This window comes from Microcaecilia unicolor, chromosome 3 (genome assembly GCF_901765095.1).
Source record: "Microcaecilia unicolor chromosome 3, aMicUni1.1, whole genome shotgun sequence".
Taxonomy (NCBI): domain Eukaryota; kingdom Metazoa; phylum Chordata; class Amphibia; order Gymnophiona; family Siphonopidae; genus Microcaecilia; species Microcaecilia unicolor.
In genome coordinates, this window is record NC_044033.1 from 58,350,321 (window position 1) to 58,367,557 (window position 17,237).

Sequence of the window (17,237 nt, forward strand, 5' to 3'; positions counted from 1 at the left end):
TCCAAGCATTCACCACCCTCTCTGTGAAGAAATACTTCCTGACATCTTTCCTGAGTCTGCCCCCCTTCAATCTCATTTCATGTCCTCTCGTTCTACCGCCTTCCCATCTCCGGAAAAAATTCGTTTGCGGATTAATACCCTTCAAATATTTGAATGTCTGTATCACATCACCCCTGTTCCTCCTTTCCTCCAGAGTATACATGTTCAGGTCAGCAAGTCTCTCTTCATACGTCTTGGAACGCAACTCCCATACCATCCTCGTAGCTTTTCTTTGCAATAATCAGTATGACTTAGCACCATCGATTGTAGCAGGTTACAAAATATTTCCCTCGGGAAGAATTGTTTCACACGTTTGAGTTTCCACATTGTGAAGAATATTCTTTTTGTTGTGGATTTAACTTGGCTCTCTAGTGTTAGATAGCGGTCCAATATTACACTGAGGATTTTCAGGCTGTCTGAGACTGGGAGGGTGTGATCCAGGGTGCTGATAGTTGTGGGGTTGTCCGTGCTGTATTGGGATGAGAGGATGCGACAGTGTGTTTTTTCATTGTTGAGTTTAAGTTGAAATGCCTTTGCCCATGCGTCCATGATGTTGAAGCCGATCTTGATTTCATTGGTGATTCCTGTCAAGGTGGATCTGTAAGGAATGTATATAGTAACATCGTCTGCATAGATGAAAGGGTTAAGGCCATGGTTGGATAAGGTCTTGGCTAGTGGGGTCATCATTAGGTTGAAGAGAATCGGCGATAGTGGTGATCCTTGTGGTACTCCACAGTCTGCTTTCCAAGATGATGATATGCTTGATTTAGAATTTACTTGGTATGTTCTTGTGGTTAGGAAACCTTCAAGCCATTTGAGTATGTTTCCTCCAATCCCGAGCTTGTAGAGTACGCTCATTAATATGTTATGGTTTACCATGTCGAATGCACTAGACATGTCGAATTGGAGGAGGAGGATATTGTTACCTGTTGCTATTTGCTGCTTAAATTTGTGCAGCGCTGCGTATGCCTTGTAGCGCTATAGAAATGCTAAATAGTAGTAGTAGTAGTAGTAAATTTGGCTAGGAGAGTGAGTAGTACTGTTTCGGTGCTGTGTAGAGGGCGAAAGCCTGACTGTGATTCATGTAGTATTGAGAATTTGTCTATGTAGTCTGTAAGTTGTTTGGACACCATGCTTTCCATTATTTTGATTGACAGCAGGATGGATGCTACCGGTCGGTAGTTGGTGATTTCATTTGCTTTTTTCAATGTGTCTTTTGGTATCGGGGTGAGTAGAATGTTGCCATGTTCCTTCAGGAAGAGACCTTGCTGGAGCATGTAGCTTAGGTGGGATGTGAGATCTTCTCTGAAGCGGTCAGGGGCGGATTTCAGTAGGTAGTTGGGGCAGGTATCTAGTTTGCTGTGGGTGTTGGCGAATCTACTGAGCGCTCGGGCTGTTATGTCAGTGGTTAGGGGGGTGAAGTTCAGCCAGATGCAGTCAGCTGGGTATTCTCGTATGGATGGGTCAAGTTCATCAAGGAAGTTTTCGATGTCGGATTTGTTTTTGGGTAGCGTGTTGCAAAGGTTTACTATTTTTTCGTAGAAGTACTTAGCAAATTTGTCTGCGGATGGAATGTCTGTGATAGTTGTTGTGATCAGGTTAGTATCTAATAGTTTGTTCACGAATTGGTATAATTTCTTTGTGTCTTTGTAGTCTAACCCTATTTTAGTTTTATAGTAAGATCTTTTGGTCCATCTTATTGTGTATTTGTATTTTCTTTGTACTTGTTTCCATGTGTTGAGTGCATGTTCATCTTTTGCTTTTTGCCATGCTTGTTCGAATTTCCTGACTTGTGTTTTTAGTTTTTTTCAGTTCATCGTTGAACCATGGTATTGAGCTATGCTTGCGTGTGGATCTTGTTCGTAGTGGTGCTATTTCATCTAATATGTGTCTGCATCTTTTATCCCATTCCGAGAGGTAGTTTAGGGATTCTGTTTGTGCTGTCCAATCATTGTTGTATATTAGTTGCCAGAATGTTTTCGTGTCTACATGTCCTCTTGTTGAGTATGTTGAATGATCTTGGGTTTGGTGTTCTCCCTTTTTTCGCCATTGTAGGGATAAGTTTAGTTTATAATGATCAGACCATGGGGTTTCTGACCATTTAGTATCTTTTATTACTAGGTTCTGGTCTGTATTCAAGGCCAGGGTGTGATACTGAGAGGTACATCGCTAGAAAGAGGACAGACAGGGAGGTCTGTACCAAATAGTATTGGCTGGATTAAACCAAATGCTGACTGTACATAAAGAAGTTCAAAGTTTGGATTTACTGCCATTGCAGAGTTTAATAAAGTTTTGCATAAAAAAAACAATCCTTGGGTGTGCTGAGTGTCTTTTGAGAGAGCGTGAGAGCTGAGAGAGAGAACGTGAAGAGCTGACTTCAGGATTGTTGATGATATTGTAAATACAGTTGTAAATACAGCTTAATATCCTACTGCTGCCTGACCTTTATCTGACACAAGCTTGAATAGAAAGGACTGGATGAGGTGTGAGGAGTAAGTAGGTGAAAGGGAGTAAAAATGAGTTTCTGTTTGTAGTGACCCAGGTCGGTCAGAAGGACTGAGCTGGTCGGTGAGACTTGGATTACACGTGGAGGGGCATTTTCGAAAGGGATGTCCAAGATTTGATTTGGACGGCCTCGCAAAACGTCCCGATCCAGGGGCGGGGAAACCCGTATTTTCGAAACAAGATGGACGTCCGTCTTTCATTTTGAAAATACCGTCAGGGACGTCCAAATCCTTAAATTTGGTCATCCCTAGATTTGGTCATCCCTTGACATGGACATTTATGATTTTCGGCGATAATCGAAACCAAGGACGTCCATCTCAGAAGCGACCAAATGCAAGCCATTTGGTCGTGGGAGGAGCCAACATTTCTAGTGCACTGCTCCCCCTGACATGCCAGGACAACAACTGGGCACCCTAGGGGGCACTGCAGTGGACTTCCTAAATTTCTCCCTGGTACATAGCTCCCTTACCTTCTGTGCTGAGCCCCCTAAATCCCACTACCCACAACTGTACACCACTACCATAGCCCTTACGGGTGAAGAGAGACACCCAGATGTGGGTACAGTGGGTTTCTGGTGGGTTTTGGAGGACTCACTGTTTCCTCCACAAATGTAACAGGTAGTGGGGGATGGGGATGGGTCTGCCTGTCTGAAGTGCACTGCACCCTCTAAAACTGTTCCAGGGACCTGCATACTGTTACGGACCTGAGTATGACATCTGAAACTGGCATAGAGACTGGCACAAAATATTTTTACAGATGTTTTTTGAGGGTGACAGGGGGTTAGTGACCACTGGGGGAGTAATGGGAGGTCATCTTCAATTCTCTCTGGTGGTCATCTGGTCATTTTGGGGACCTTTCTGTGCCTTAGTCGTAAGAAAAACAGGTCCGCGTGAAAATGTCCAAGTGCTCATCAGGGACGTCCTTCTTTTTTTCGATTATGGGTCAAGGACATTCAAGTGTTAGGCACTCCCAAGTCCCGCCTTCGCTATGCCTCCGACACGCCCCCTTGAACTTTGGCCATCCCTGCGAAGGAGTGCAGTTGGGGATGTCCAAAACTGGCTTTCAATTATACCGATTTGGACATTTCTGTGAGAAGGACGTCCATCTTCTGATTTGTGTCGAAAGATGGGCGTCCTTCTCTTTCGAAAATGAGCCCGAAAATGGCGCCCGTAATGTGGGGCGATGGGATTTAAGTTGGAGAGACTTTCTGTGACCAAAGATTACAAATTTGATTTTCCGGTGGAGAAGAGTGGCATGGGGGCGATAAAAACCCAGAGAGACTGTGGTTAACAGACCTAGTTTATAAAATATTGCCTGGACTAGAGAACTGTGCTTGAGAACTGCAAATGTTGTAATTTCTTTCTTGCCCAGAAAGAAACACACAAAATGGTTATATCAACTGCCAAATGGACCTGAGAGATAATATCTGAATTATAAGTACCTAGGGTAAAGCATTGGAGAGAAGAGTCTGATGCTGAACCTGGGAGAAAAAGGGACCAAGGGCAGACTCTGAAGTTTGGGGCTGATCTGTGGAGATGGGGCTGATGCTGGGGCTGGGAGAAGGGGGCTGAGGGCTGACACTTAAGCTGGGGATTGAATTGATAAAAGGGGATTCTAAGAGAAGAGGAAGATGCTGGCAGATGGCAGTGAGAGAAGAGATTGATGCTGGCACAGTGAAAAAGCAGGACAGACAGTGTGGCAGGGGTGAAACAAGGGCATATGCATATGAGTGAGTACAGAGGGAGATAGAAAAATGCAGAAAAAAAGGAAACAGTGTCAAAGACATGTAGAAGAAGAATAGAAGACAACAGTAGGAGAGAAGAAATGAATAGGAGACCCTGAAAAAGATCCTAGAAGGCTGACAAGAAAAATAGAGAATAGAGAAATAAGATGACAGCACAGGTAGAAAAAATATTTTTCATTTTTAGGGACTGTCAGCACAGGATTTGTGCACATCTGTTTTTTATATGTTTGCAAAATACAGAATGAAATGCATTTTAGATTTTCTTTTTCCAGTACTACATTTCTCAGTTTAGCTCTTTGGGGAGTTTCTATTTCAGTTTTTGTCTGCATTTTCTGTTTCTAATTTGTGATCTCTTATTCTGTATTAGATGAGGGTATACCCATATTTTACATGTGTGCCTGAGATGAAGGATTCAGCTCATATGTAGTTCCTGGTAGGGATCTCTAGCAGTTTGATTTGTTGATTTTTCTAGGGCCTGGTGCAATATTTGCAATATTGCCTTTTCACAGGTAGGTTGGGTTAATCTTTTAAAAATTATAGGACTAGGGGGCATGCAATGAAGCTATTAAGTAGTACATTTAAAACAAATCAGAGAAAATATTTCTTCACTCAATGTGAAATTAAACTCTGGTAAAAGCAGTTAGCTTAACAGGGTTTTAAAAAGGTTTCACTAACTTCCTAAAAGAAGAGTCCATAAGCCATTATTAAGATGGGCTTGAGGAAAAGCCACTGCTTATTTCTAGGCTAAGCAGAATAAAATATATTGTACTATTTTGGGATCTTGCCAGGTACTTGTAACCTGGATTGGCTGCTGTTGGATGGCAAACAAGCACAACGAAGATTACAATGAAACTGGATCCAGTAGAGATTACTAGAAGAAATTGTAGATACATTTATTTGCATTCTTATTTTGCTGTGTGTTATTTGAAGATGTGTTACGATTAAGGAAGTTAGTAATCTACCTCACTCTCCGGTACCTGTAGTATTTCTCTTACCTATACTCTTCCCTTTTATTACCCATTCTTTCATTGACCCTCCTCCCTCTGAGAGAGAGAGAGCGCGAGAGAGAGAGAGAGCACTGCACCTGAAGTATTGGCCATCTAGACAACAGAGCAAGGGTAAAGTAGGGTGTGGCTGGCTCTCAGGGGATGGGGCTTACAATACACATGCAGATGGAACCTCAAAGCACAGCCTGGTAATGACAGGCAAGGTGCTTTGGTTAAGGCTGTGTTTAATTCAACAAAGGCAGAGGATTGTTCCTCTGGAGGAGGCGGGGAATTCTTCCTCTGTTTCCTTCATCATAGTGTAGAGGGACTCAGCAATCTGTGTGAAATTTGGGATCCATTGTCTACAAAATGCAGTCAGCCCCAGAAACCTTTGTAGGACAGTTATACTAGTAGGAAAACTTACATTTAAGATTATTGTGATCGTCTCTGGAATAATCTCTCTTCCTGTATCAGAAAGGCATACCCCAAGGAATATAACCTTAGATTTACAATAATGCAATTTATGCTTATTAACATTTATATGATGTACGTATAGCAGTAAGCTCTTAGTGGCCTGCTTATATTAACCTTGATTAGCATTGGCTAGTTTTGTGTAAATTGTTGTACATCAGCACATAATTTATGTTTTCTATAAAATCTGTAGAACTTTCAGTTAGCACTATGGAAATAAACCTTTTTATATCTATTTTTTTATTCTGGTTTCTTCCTATCAGTGATTTCATGACTTAAAACAAATATTTGTGAATTTTGAATTTTCTGAAAATTACACTAACTGTATCAGAGAATAGGAAATAAATTACATTTTTTTCGTTGAAAAATCAAACATAAATGTTCTAGTGTATGAAATAACAGTCTATAATTAGTGGGGATTATTTATCCTTATCTTTGTAGAAGCAGGGGATTGCAGCTACAGTATCTGCTTATCAGCTCATTTTTATTAATTTTTAAGAAAAGGCTAGATAAAAGTGTTCTAACATGTTAGTGTGTGGTAACATAGGGTCCCTTTTAACTAGCTGCGGCAAAAGGGGGCCTACATTGGCTTCGGCGCGTGTTTTTGACATGCGCTAAGGCCCCCTTTTAACGCAGCAGGTAAAAGATAGATCTTTTTTTTTTTTTTAAGAAATGGCTACGCAGTAAGTGAAGCATTTGCCACACAGCCATTTCGGGGGGGGGGGGCTTACCGCCACCCATTGAGGAGGCGGTAAGGGTTCCTGCACTAACTGGACAGTGTGCAGCACTGCCCATTTACCGCCAGGAACATACCAGCGCTACAAAAATATATTTTTGTAGCGCTGGATATGATGGCGCACTAGGAGCGGTGGGAAGTACCACTGGGCTGCTGCGGTAGCCCGGCAGTACTTTCTTTTTAGCGAGCGGTAAGCTCGCGTTGGGCTTACTGCCGCTTTGTAAAAGGGGCCCAATAATGTTTTATACAATCCAGCTTATTTTCAAAAGAGATCACCGGCCATCTTCCAACATAAATTGGAAGTTGGCCAGCGATCTCCTGAACCCGGCTAAATCGGTATAATCGAAAGCCGATTTTGGCTGGCGCCAACTGCTTTCCGTTGCGGAGCCGGCGAAACTTCAGGGCAGGGTATAGAATGCGGGATGGGGGCGGGGTGGGGGCGGGTCTATGAGATAGCCGGCTTTGCCCTATAATGGAAAAAAGATGGCCGGCTCGAACAAGCAGTTCGCCGGCTGCACTTGGTCCATTTATTTTTAGGACCAAGTGGCAAAAAAGTGCCCCAATTGACCAGATGACCACCGGAGGGAATCGGGGATGACCTCCCCTTACTCCCCCAGTGGTCACCAACCCCCTCCTACCCCAAAAAAACTTATAAAAACAAATTGTTGCCAGCCTCTCACGCCAGCCTCAGATGTCATACCCAGCTCCCTGACAGCAGTATGTAGGTCCCTGGGGCTCTTTTAGTGGGTGCAGTGCACTTCAGTCAGGTGGACCCTGGCCCATCCCCCCCTACCTGTTACACTTGTGGTGGTATATGTTGAGCCCTCCAACCCCCCCCCAAAACCCACTGTACCCACATGTAGGTGCCCCCCATCACCCCTTAGGGCTATGTTAGTGGTGTAGAGTTGTGGGGAGGGGATTTGGGGGGCTCAGCACACAAGGAAAGGGAGGTTGCACCTGCGACCAATTTGCAAAGTCCACTGCAGTGCCCCCTAGGGTGCCCAGTTGGTGTCCTGGCATGTCAGGGGGGCCAGTGCACTACAAATGCTGGCTCCTCCCACGACCAAAAGGCTTGCATTTTGCCGGGTTTGAGATGGCCGGGCCCGGTTTCCATTATGGCCAAAAACCGAACCCGGCCATCTCTAAACCGGCGATCTCAACATTCGACCTAAATGTTGAGATTTAGCCGGCGCCAACCGTATTATCGAAGGAAAAGATGGCCGGCCATCTTTTTTGAAAATATGGTTGGCTCCGCCCATTTATGGAGGCGGCCACGGAGATGGCCGGCGCCATTCGATTATGCCCCTCAATGGGACCTATGTACTATTATGTGTTTGAACTGTGTTAGTGCACAATAATGTGGTAGTACACTTAATTATATTCAAAATAAAGGGTCCTTTTACTAAAATGTAGTAATAAATGGGCTTAGTGTGCCCTTATGCAGGTTATTCCTTCGTGCTGAGGTGATTTCTACTGCAGCTGTAAAAACCCAGATTTTTTATTTATTTCATGAATGGCCGTATGCTAATGTTGCATGTGGATATTTTTAAAAATTACTGTGGGACCACTTATCACCATCTATTTATGTAGGGAGTAACAGCTCCAGCATTATCTATGTGCTAACCAGTAGATGTGTTAACTGGTTAGTGCAGGAACACTCAATCTATGTCCCTGACATGCCTCTTCAAAAAATAATAATAATTAGCATACATATATCCCAAAACTAATTCAAAATGCATTAGTGCATCTTGCTAAGGCTTTTTTTTTTTGTTGTTGTTTTTCTTTTTGCTGCATTTGGTGTGCGTTAGTACTTAATGCAGTTTAGGAAAAGGACCCCCTAAGTAAGGAGATGATGGTATTGGTGCTGTAATGAAAATCACAGTTTGTGGGGGATCTACATATTACAGAATTTCTTTCTCCTTTCTACATGTAGGTACGCACTTTATGGCATGACCCAAAAAATGTTGGATGGAAGGATTACACTGCCTACAGATGGCAATTAACTCACAGGCCAAAGACAGGTTTCATTAGGTAAGAGATATTTTAACACATTACTGGAAATTTCAATATTATATACCCTACTCTTAATTCAAATGCAGAACAAAAATAAAGGGGTCATCTGCAGAAGTTAATGTATGTTATTAAAATCTGGCCATGGAATTTTACAAAAATGCATCTATTCAGTGCCGCTACCCTTGAAGGGGGGTCTTTTACTAAGCCGCAGTAGTGTTTTAGCTCACGGTAGAAATCAGCTAGCGATAAATGCTAAGCCGCCTATTATATTTCTATGGGCGTCTCAGCATTTAGTAACCCCCCCGTAATTTGCTGACCACCTCTAGCTATATGTATAATGCCAGCATTCACCAGTCTGAAAGTAAACCACCAGGGCTACATGTGTATAGGACCGTGTCTTTCCTTACACTAACTCTGCCCAGAAGCTGCATGGGTAGTGCTGCAATGGGTACAGTGATTTTCTATGACACTATAAGTGCAATTCTATAACTAGGTGCTAACAGTTACACAGCACTTGCATGTTAAAATTTATACAGCACTAGCACTTATGCAGGTAAGTAGTAATGAACTGTCTAAGTAGGAAAAGGGGCATAAAATGAATTTCTATATTCCACGGGGCTGGTGGTTGGGAGGCGGGGATAGTGCTGGGCAGACTTATACGGTCTGTGCCAGAGCCGGTGGTGGGAAGCGGGACTGGTGGTTGGGAGGCGGGGGTAGTGCTGGGCAGACTTATACGGTCTGTGCCAGAGTCGGTGGTTGGGAAGCGGGGCTGGTGGTTGGGAGGCGGGGATAGTGCTGGGCAGACTTATATGGTCTGTGCCCTGAAGAGCACAGGTACAAATCAAAGTAGGATATACACAAAAAGTAGCAAATATGAGTTATCTTGTTGGGCAGACTGGATGGACCGTGCAGGTCTTTTTCTACCGTCATCTACTATGTTACTACTACTATGTTACTATGTAAATAGGCGCCTGTGGTTACATGTGTGAGGCATGTGTAAATGTAGAGTAAATTGGCTTCTCTATTTGCATAAGTGCCCTATGTGTTATTCTGTAAGGGCACACATATGTGTTATGGCATGCCAGCAGTACAAGAGAGCAACAACTTCAGAATGCTCAATTTCACATCAATATAAAGCTTGATAACTCTATACAGATCTACTCAGGCTTTATTTTATTTATGGGATCGTCAGATCAGCGTGTGTGCTTCCGTATTGGCTTAACTGAGCCATGCAGTTTTCAAGGGGCACCACCGCAATCCTCATTGATCTTCAGATTGATTTTTCTTCATATTAATTCTCTTTTATAGTATTATTTCTTTTTCTCAATTTTTCAATATACGTTATTTAAATAACTTTTCACTAAAGTACTTAACTTTCACAGTTAGTATAGTTCATACTGGAGACACTATTCCACCGACATAGGTCTATGTTTCGCTGTCTGCTGTGTCAAGGTAGTCTCCTGTGTCCTCATTGCAGCGTTTTAAAAAAGAGAGTACAAGAGAGGGCATGTACGTGGAAGGAGCATGAGTGAGGCTGCCAATTATTAACATTAACTTTAACAACACTGCTTATATTCCACCATATACCTTACAGTTCAATATGGATTACATTTTAAAGAGACTGGACATTTCCATGAAATACAATATCCAATCCACACATTCAAGTACGAGTATTATATTAAACCACTAAGTAAATAATGCACTGATTTAATCATTAGAATTCAAGTTGTATTTTCTAAATAGGTAGGTTTTGGTTTATTTTCAAAATGAAATATAACTTGTGTCAGAGGTCATAAGTACATAAGTACATACATAAGTGCATAAGTAATGCCACACTGGGAAAAGACCAAGGGTCCATCGAGCCCAGCATCCTGTCCACGACAGCGGCCAATCCAGGCCAAGGGCACCTGGCAAGCTTCCCAACCGTACAAACATTCTATACATGTTATTCCTGGAATTGTGGATTTTCCCAAGTCCATTTAGTAGCGGTTTATGGACTTGTTCTTTAGGAAATCGTCTAACCCCTTTTTAAGCTCTGCCAAGCTAACCGCCGTCACCACGTTCTCCGGCAACGAATTCCAGAGTTTAATTATTTTATTTTGTTTATTTTGTTACATTTGTACCCCGCGCTTTCCCACTCATGACAGGCTCAATGCGAAAAATTTTCTCCGATTTGTTTTAAATTTACTACACTGTAGTTTCTTTGCATGCCCCCTAGTCCTAGTATTTTTGGAAAGTGTGAACAGACGCTTCACATCCACCTGTTCCACTCCACTCATTATTTTATATACCTCTATCATGTCTCCCCTCAGCCGTCTCTTCTCCAAGCTGAAAAGCCCTAGCCTCCTTAGTCTTTCCTCATAGGGAAGTCGTCCCATCAGAGAAGTTTGAACATCTTTATCAAGACGGGCAACTTGAAATAGAAAAAGATTATCTAATAGCCTCAATCTTTTCAGAGTTTTTAAGGAGGGAAAAGTAAATAAAGCTGCTGTTCTAGTAGTTCTGTAAGAAAATGAAATGAACTATCAAATACTGTGGAGCAAGACCATGAAGAACCTTACAAATGAGACAAAGAAATCTGAACAAAACTCTGGCATATACATATAAGAATATGGCCATCTCTCTCCCAGTTTTGTACCTGTATTCACCAAATAATGCACCGCTGAAACCCATGACCCAGCATCTCTGGATCTCTTTTCACAGGACCAATGTGGAGCAATCCAGTAACAACCAGGATTGTATATGTAACTTTACAGAATACTGTGAGTTATATGCACCCTTATCAGATTTATGTGACAACAGTTCGATGCAAATGTTAGGTGCGTTTCTATTCCATAAGGGAATCTGGGTGCATAGATGCAGTTATAGAATAGGTATTTCTCACTTGACATCGGGGCGCCTAACAAGAGGCACACAGTTATAGAATTGCCCCCTTGGCATGTAATTGCAAGGGGGGCATATTGAAGGGCAGGACTTGCACCTATGCATGTAACTTTGTAAGTTTTTTGTGTGTTCTGATTTAACCAGGCCTAGGGCTAGTGCGATAGCTGGTGCATAAACAGTAGGTGTGCCACTGCTGGGTTACGCTGATACTCCACAATGCTATCTTAGTATCCCATAGAATTGGTTCTCACCATGGGGCATCTAAGTGAGGTGCCCAGTTATTGATTTGCCCCTGTCTGTATAGTGCCTTTGAAAATCATCAGCTGAAGACATTTTGGGCTTCGCTCCCATTGTCAATAACTATCCGGCATATAAGTTTGTCTGTCTTATAATTTTTTTTCTTCTTTCTATTGAATAATAGGTATGCAATGGCCATGCTATTTTTCTGAGCAAGTGTTATAAGCTGGGTTATTACGCTGAATTTGCAATTCCCTTCCCCCCCCCCCCCCCAAAAAAAAAAAAATTCTGGTCGATCAAAGTGATGGAAGCAGGCAGAAGAGTCTCCCAAAAACTACCTCCAACAACTTCCCCACCTTCTCTCAAATTGGTCCTACTCCCCAAAACAACCCCCATGCAACTGCACCACCACACTGTGCAAATTGCCTCTCCCCTTACAACTGTCTTCCTGAAAACTTCCCCACAAACACAGAGCATGCAGCACAGACACAGAATATACAGAAGAGAAACACACATACACATAGATGGGTTGGTAGAATTTCATGAGCCAGCTTTGCATTCTTTTTCCACTTGTTGTCTTTAAGCGCTAACCCAAGAGTGAGAGCTCTTTGTTTACATCCAACTATCAATGAATCAGATTTATTCTGTATAAAGCAGACTAAAAAGAAGGAAAGGGATTTGGAGATAGCTCATGCCTTTTTTTAGCAGTAGCTCAAGATGAGTTACATTCTGGTACAGTAGCTATTTTCCTGTCCCTAGACAGCTTTCAGTCTTACACCTATGTTTACTAAGGTGCACTATGGGCATGTTAGCGTATTTAATGCATGTAAATGGTTTACACGCATTAAACTCTAACATGCCCATAGAAATGTATAGGCTTGTTAGCATTTAACGTGCCTTAAATTTAAAGGTGCATTAGAAATGCTAACGCACCTTAGTAAACATACCCCTAAATATGTATCTGAAGAAATGAAGGGTTAAGTGATGTGTAAGATCACAAGGAGTGGTAGTGGGATTTGAGGACCCCAGTGGTGAGAATGAGTAGGAAATATTTACCTTCAAATGCTAATCAAAAAATGTGAAGGTGTGTCTAGTGGTTAGAGCTATTGGTCTTGACATCCAGAGATGTCCAGTTCAGATCCCACTTCTGCTCCTTGTGATCTTGGGCAAGTCACTTAAACTCTCCATTGCCTCAGGTACAACCTGGGGGGGTCTTTTACGAAGCAGCAGTAAGCCCAATGATGGCTTACTGCTTGCCAAAAGGGAAATACCGCTAGGCTACCGTAGCAGCCCGGCGGTAGTTCTCTCCCCCAAAGTGCACCATTTCCGGCGCTCCAAAAATATTTCAATTTTTGTAGCATCAGTGTGTATCCAGCGGTAATCGGGCACTGCTGCGTATTGCTTAGCGCAGGAGCCCTTACCGCCACTTCAGTGGGTGGTGGTAAGTGCTCCCCCCCCCCCCCAAATGGCAGCACAGCAAGTGCTTCACTTGCCGCATGGCCATTTCTTGAAAAAAACAAAGACGTGTCTTTTACCCGTTGCAGTAAAAGGAGGCCTCTGCGCAAGTCAAAAACACCCCCCCTTTTCCCGCAGCTTCGTAAAAGGACCCCTTAGATTGCGAGCTGTCCAGGGACCGAGAAATATCCAGTGTACCTGAATGTAACCCACCTTGAGCTACTACTGAAAAAGGTGTGAGCAAAATCCAAATAAATAAATAAATAATGATAATGTATTGTTAGTCCAATAAAAAAGGTATGATTTTATTTTCTCAGTTTTGTTTTATTTCTTTTTATTACCTAGAAAAAGGTCAACAAACTCTTCACCACCTGGGCCTTTATCTTCCTACTCAATCTTTCACAATAACAACTCTACCGTGTGGAAAAACTTGTCTGATACCATTGCCTGCTAGCAAAATCTTAATACTAAAATTATATTTTTCTTACCAAGGACCTATGCCTTGTAATCTTTAAACAACTGCTTTCAAACTTTCACCAAGTATAATATTTTAGTCTTATGCCATAGGAGCTCAATTTGATGAAAGGTTTTCTCTCTTTTTCACTAACTCAACAGCCTTCCCGATCCCTCAACCAGCAAATTAGCAGTGGCAAAAATACCACTTGTGCTCGCTGCCAACATTATTGCAAATATTTCCAAACTTCACATATGAACTGTGTAAACAAAAGTCTTCTTTGTTTTACAGGTCTAAACAATACACTATTCTTTTTACATATTAAAAATGAAAATAATCACTGTATCAAAAACAACTTATCAATTTATTTATTTATTTATTTTATTTGTTACATTTGTATCCCACATTTTCCCACCTATTTGCAGGCTCAATGTGGCTTACATAGTACCGTAAAGACAGCCGCCATGTCCGGTAGTGAAACAAATACAAAGTGATATAGTGGTAGAAAAAAGGTACATGTGTTTCAGGTACAATGGGGATCGAGGAGAGGGAAGGTTATATAGAGGGGAATAATCGAACGGCGCCGGCGAAATAGATTGCCGGCGATCTATTTTGGCGGTGCTGCAAACAGCTGGCCGAACCGTATTATCGAAAAAGATGGCCGGCCATCTTTTCTTTCGATAATACGGTTTGGCCCGGCCAAATGCCAGAGTTCGCCGGTTTGAGATGGCCAGTTTTGTTTTTCAGCAATATTGGAAAAAAATGCCGGCCATCTCAAACCTAGCGAAATCCAAGGCATTTGGTCGTGGGGGGAGCCAGCATTTGTAGTGCACTGGTCCCCCTGACATGCCAGGACACCAACCGGGCACCCTAGGGGGCACTTCTAAAAATTAAAAAAGTATATACAAATAGCTCCCAGGTGTATAGCTCCCTTACCTTGGGTGCTGAGCCCCCCAAATCCCCCCCCCCAAAACCCACTCCCCACAACTCTACACCACTACCATAGCCATTATGGGTGAAGTGGGGCACCTACATGTGGGTACAGTGGGTTTTGGGGGGTTTGGAGGGCTCAACACTTACCACCACAAGTGTAACAGGTAGGGGGGGGATGGGCCTGGGTGCGCCTGCCTGAAGTCCACTGCAACCAACAAAAACTGTTTCAGGGACCTGCATACTGCTGTCAGGGAGCTGGGTATGACATTTGAGGCTGGCATACAGGCTGGCAAAAAAGGTTTTTATTTTTTTAGTGTTTGAGGAGGTTGGTGACCACTGGGGGAGTACGGGGAGGTCATCCCCGATTCCCTCCGGTGGTCATCTGGTGAGTTGGGGCACCTTTTTGAGGCTTGGTCGTGAAAATAAAAGGACCAAGTAAAACCGGCGAAATACTGATTAATGCCACTTTTGTTTTTTCCATTATGCACTGAAGCCAGCCATCTGGTAGCCACACCCATGCCCGCCCATGTCCCACCTTCGCTACGCTGCCGACACGCCCCCTTGAACTTTCGCCGGCTCGGCGATGGGAAAGCAGCAATGGTGTCAAAAAAGCAGCTTTTGATTATACCGATTTCGCCGCTTTTGAGAGATCGCCGGCCATCTCCCGATTTATGTCGGAAGATGGCCGGCGATCACTTTCAAAAATAAGTCTGATAGTGTCCATTACGAGCTTTGGTTTTGCTGTGTTGCAGAGTGTAGGTATTTATGTTGGGTCGGTGAGGTATGCCTTTTTGAACAGGTTGGTTTTTAGTGATTTCCTGAAGTTTAGGTGGTTGTAGGTTGTTTTTACAGCTTTTGGCAATGCGTTCCATACTTGTGTGCTTATATAGGAGCAGCTGGATGCATAGGTTGCTTTGTATTTAATTCAAATAAACCTTAGCTATGATGTCACTCAGCATCAAACAGCAATATTGTAACCCATCATGCAGCTTGCTCCATATGGATAAAGCAGCGCGGACACAGTGGTAATTTTTATACTTCATTTTCCCACTGAAGGATTTATAGAATTACTTTCCTAATGCAGAAATTCATAAAAGGGGCTGAGGAAGGAACAGAGTACCTTGTAGTTAACATAAGTATACCCTTAACCGCTACAATGACAGATAACACGGAAGAGTTAATTATACCTCCAGAAGCACAGCTTAACTGCATTGCATATTAGCAGTTCTGATGTAAACATATGGTAGTGACCATTGCCCAAGAAGAAGAGAGAGTGGGAAATGGATGCCTCTAGATCAGCCGCATTACTGACAGCGCATCCATTCGGATTTTCCAGGATGCACCTTTTAATGGTCTTTATTAAGACCAGCTGGCTCGTGCCTCCTTTAGTATATTGTACTTTCAGCACTAATCATTTACACCACACCTCCATCACGAGACTCCTGGGGCAGGCACGTTTAGTCAAAACATGGTGCCATGTCGAGTCCTTAGCAGGACCGCTTAGAGACACAGCTGGTCCCGGGGCAGAAACAGACTACCGCGTACTGCTCCCTCCCTCCCGCCCGCCCCGTTACCTTTCTGTCTCTGCCTCAAAGGGACCCAGGCCCAGCACCAGCAAGCCTCTTGCTGCCTACCTGCTCCCACGATCTGTCCTCTCTTGCTCCTGTTCGTGCCGCAATATTGAGTTAATACAATCATCCGGGTCCTGGGAGGCATGCAGGAGCAGGAGAGGACAGACACGGAAGCAGGCAGGCAGAAAGTAGCTTGTTAGCACCGGACCAGCCCCCCCCCCCCCCCCCCCCCCACCGGAGGCTGGGCCTGAGGAATTTTTCCTCCTCCCCCCCCCACCTCGGCAGCCCTAGTCCTTAGCTATCATAATAAAAAGTGTTTGTGTAACTCTTCCATGTTCCATGGATTGTTTGTGAAAGAACCATAACAGCCCTAACCCACCTGTGAAAGATAGTGCTATAAATATTACACTGGGCCCTAAAGCAGTGTTTCCCCAAGTCAGCCCTGGAGTACCCCTTTGCCAGTCAGGTTTTCAGGGTATTCACAATGAATATGCATGAAAGAGATTTGCATATAATGGAGGCAGTGTATGCAAATCAATGCCATGCATATTCATTGTGGATATCCTGAAATCCTAACTGGCAAGGAGGTATTCCATGACCAACTTGGGAAACACTGCCTTAGAGCACTAAACCTACTGTTGGGAAATTAGCTGTCTGTTAACAGAGTCTTACACAGAAACTCCATGCTAGCAGAGTCCTTTGCCTCAAGTCATACATGCAGAACATATACAGACTTTCACCACAAAAGACATGACAAAAACTGAAATGGAGACCCCCCCTCCCCATGCATACACACACATACACACTGCCCAAGAAAGTCAGACTCCATAAGCAGTGCAAAACTGGTAAAAAAAAGAAACATTCCAATCCTTAAAAAGCATTAAATATTGTTCTTTTCCACCTTTATTGTTTATTTTCTGATTGGTTGGTCCCAGTCTCTTTTCCACTTTCCTTGGCTCAGTTTTCTCCTAAATTATTTTCCAGGTTTATGTTTCAATGTCTTCTCTTGTCTCTACTGCTTTCTCTCTTTTTTGCTCACTTTTCTCTGCATTTAGTGCAAGGCCAGTCTATGGGTAAAGCCGGTACTTAAGCAGTTAGCAGAGATAATCAGTCTACTCACTGGCTATGTAAGCAGATAAAGTTAGAAGAGCTAAAATGCTGTCTTAATTTTATCTGCTGAGCTAGCATTGCACTGGTTTGAATATTGGCC

The 17,237-nt window shown here is 43.1% G+C and overlaps 1 protein-coding gene across 1 annotated transcript in view; it reads left to right on the forward strand.

The window, feature by feature from the left end:
* The window catches only part of THBS2 (thrombospondin 2), a 287,917-nt gene that overhangs the window by 250,913 nt on the left and 19,767 nt on the right, over positions 1-17,237 (forward strand). Inside the window, 1 exon segment of the mRNA XM_030195961.1 lies at positions 8,415-8,512. Coding sequence (XP_030051821.1) covers positions 8,415-8,512 — 98 coding nt within the window.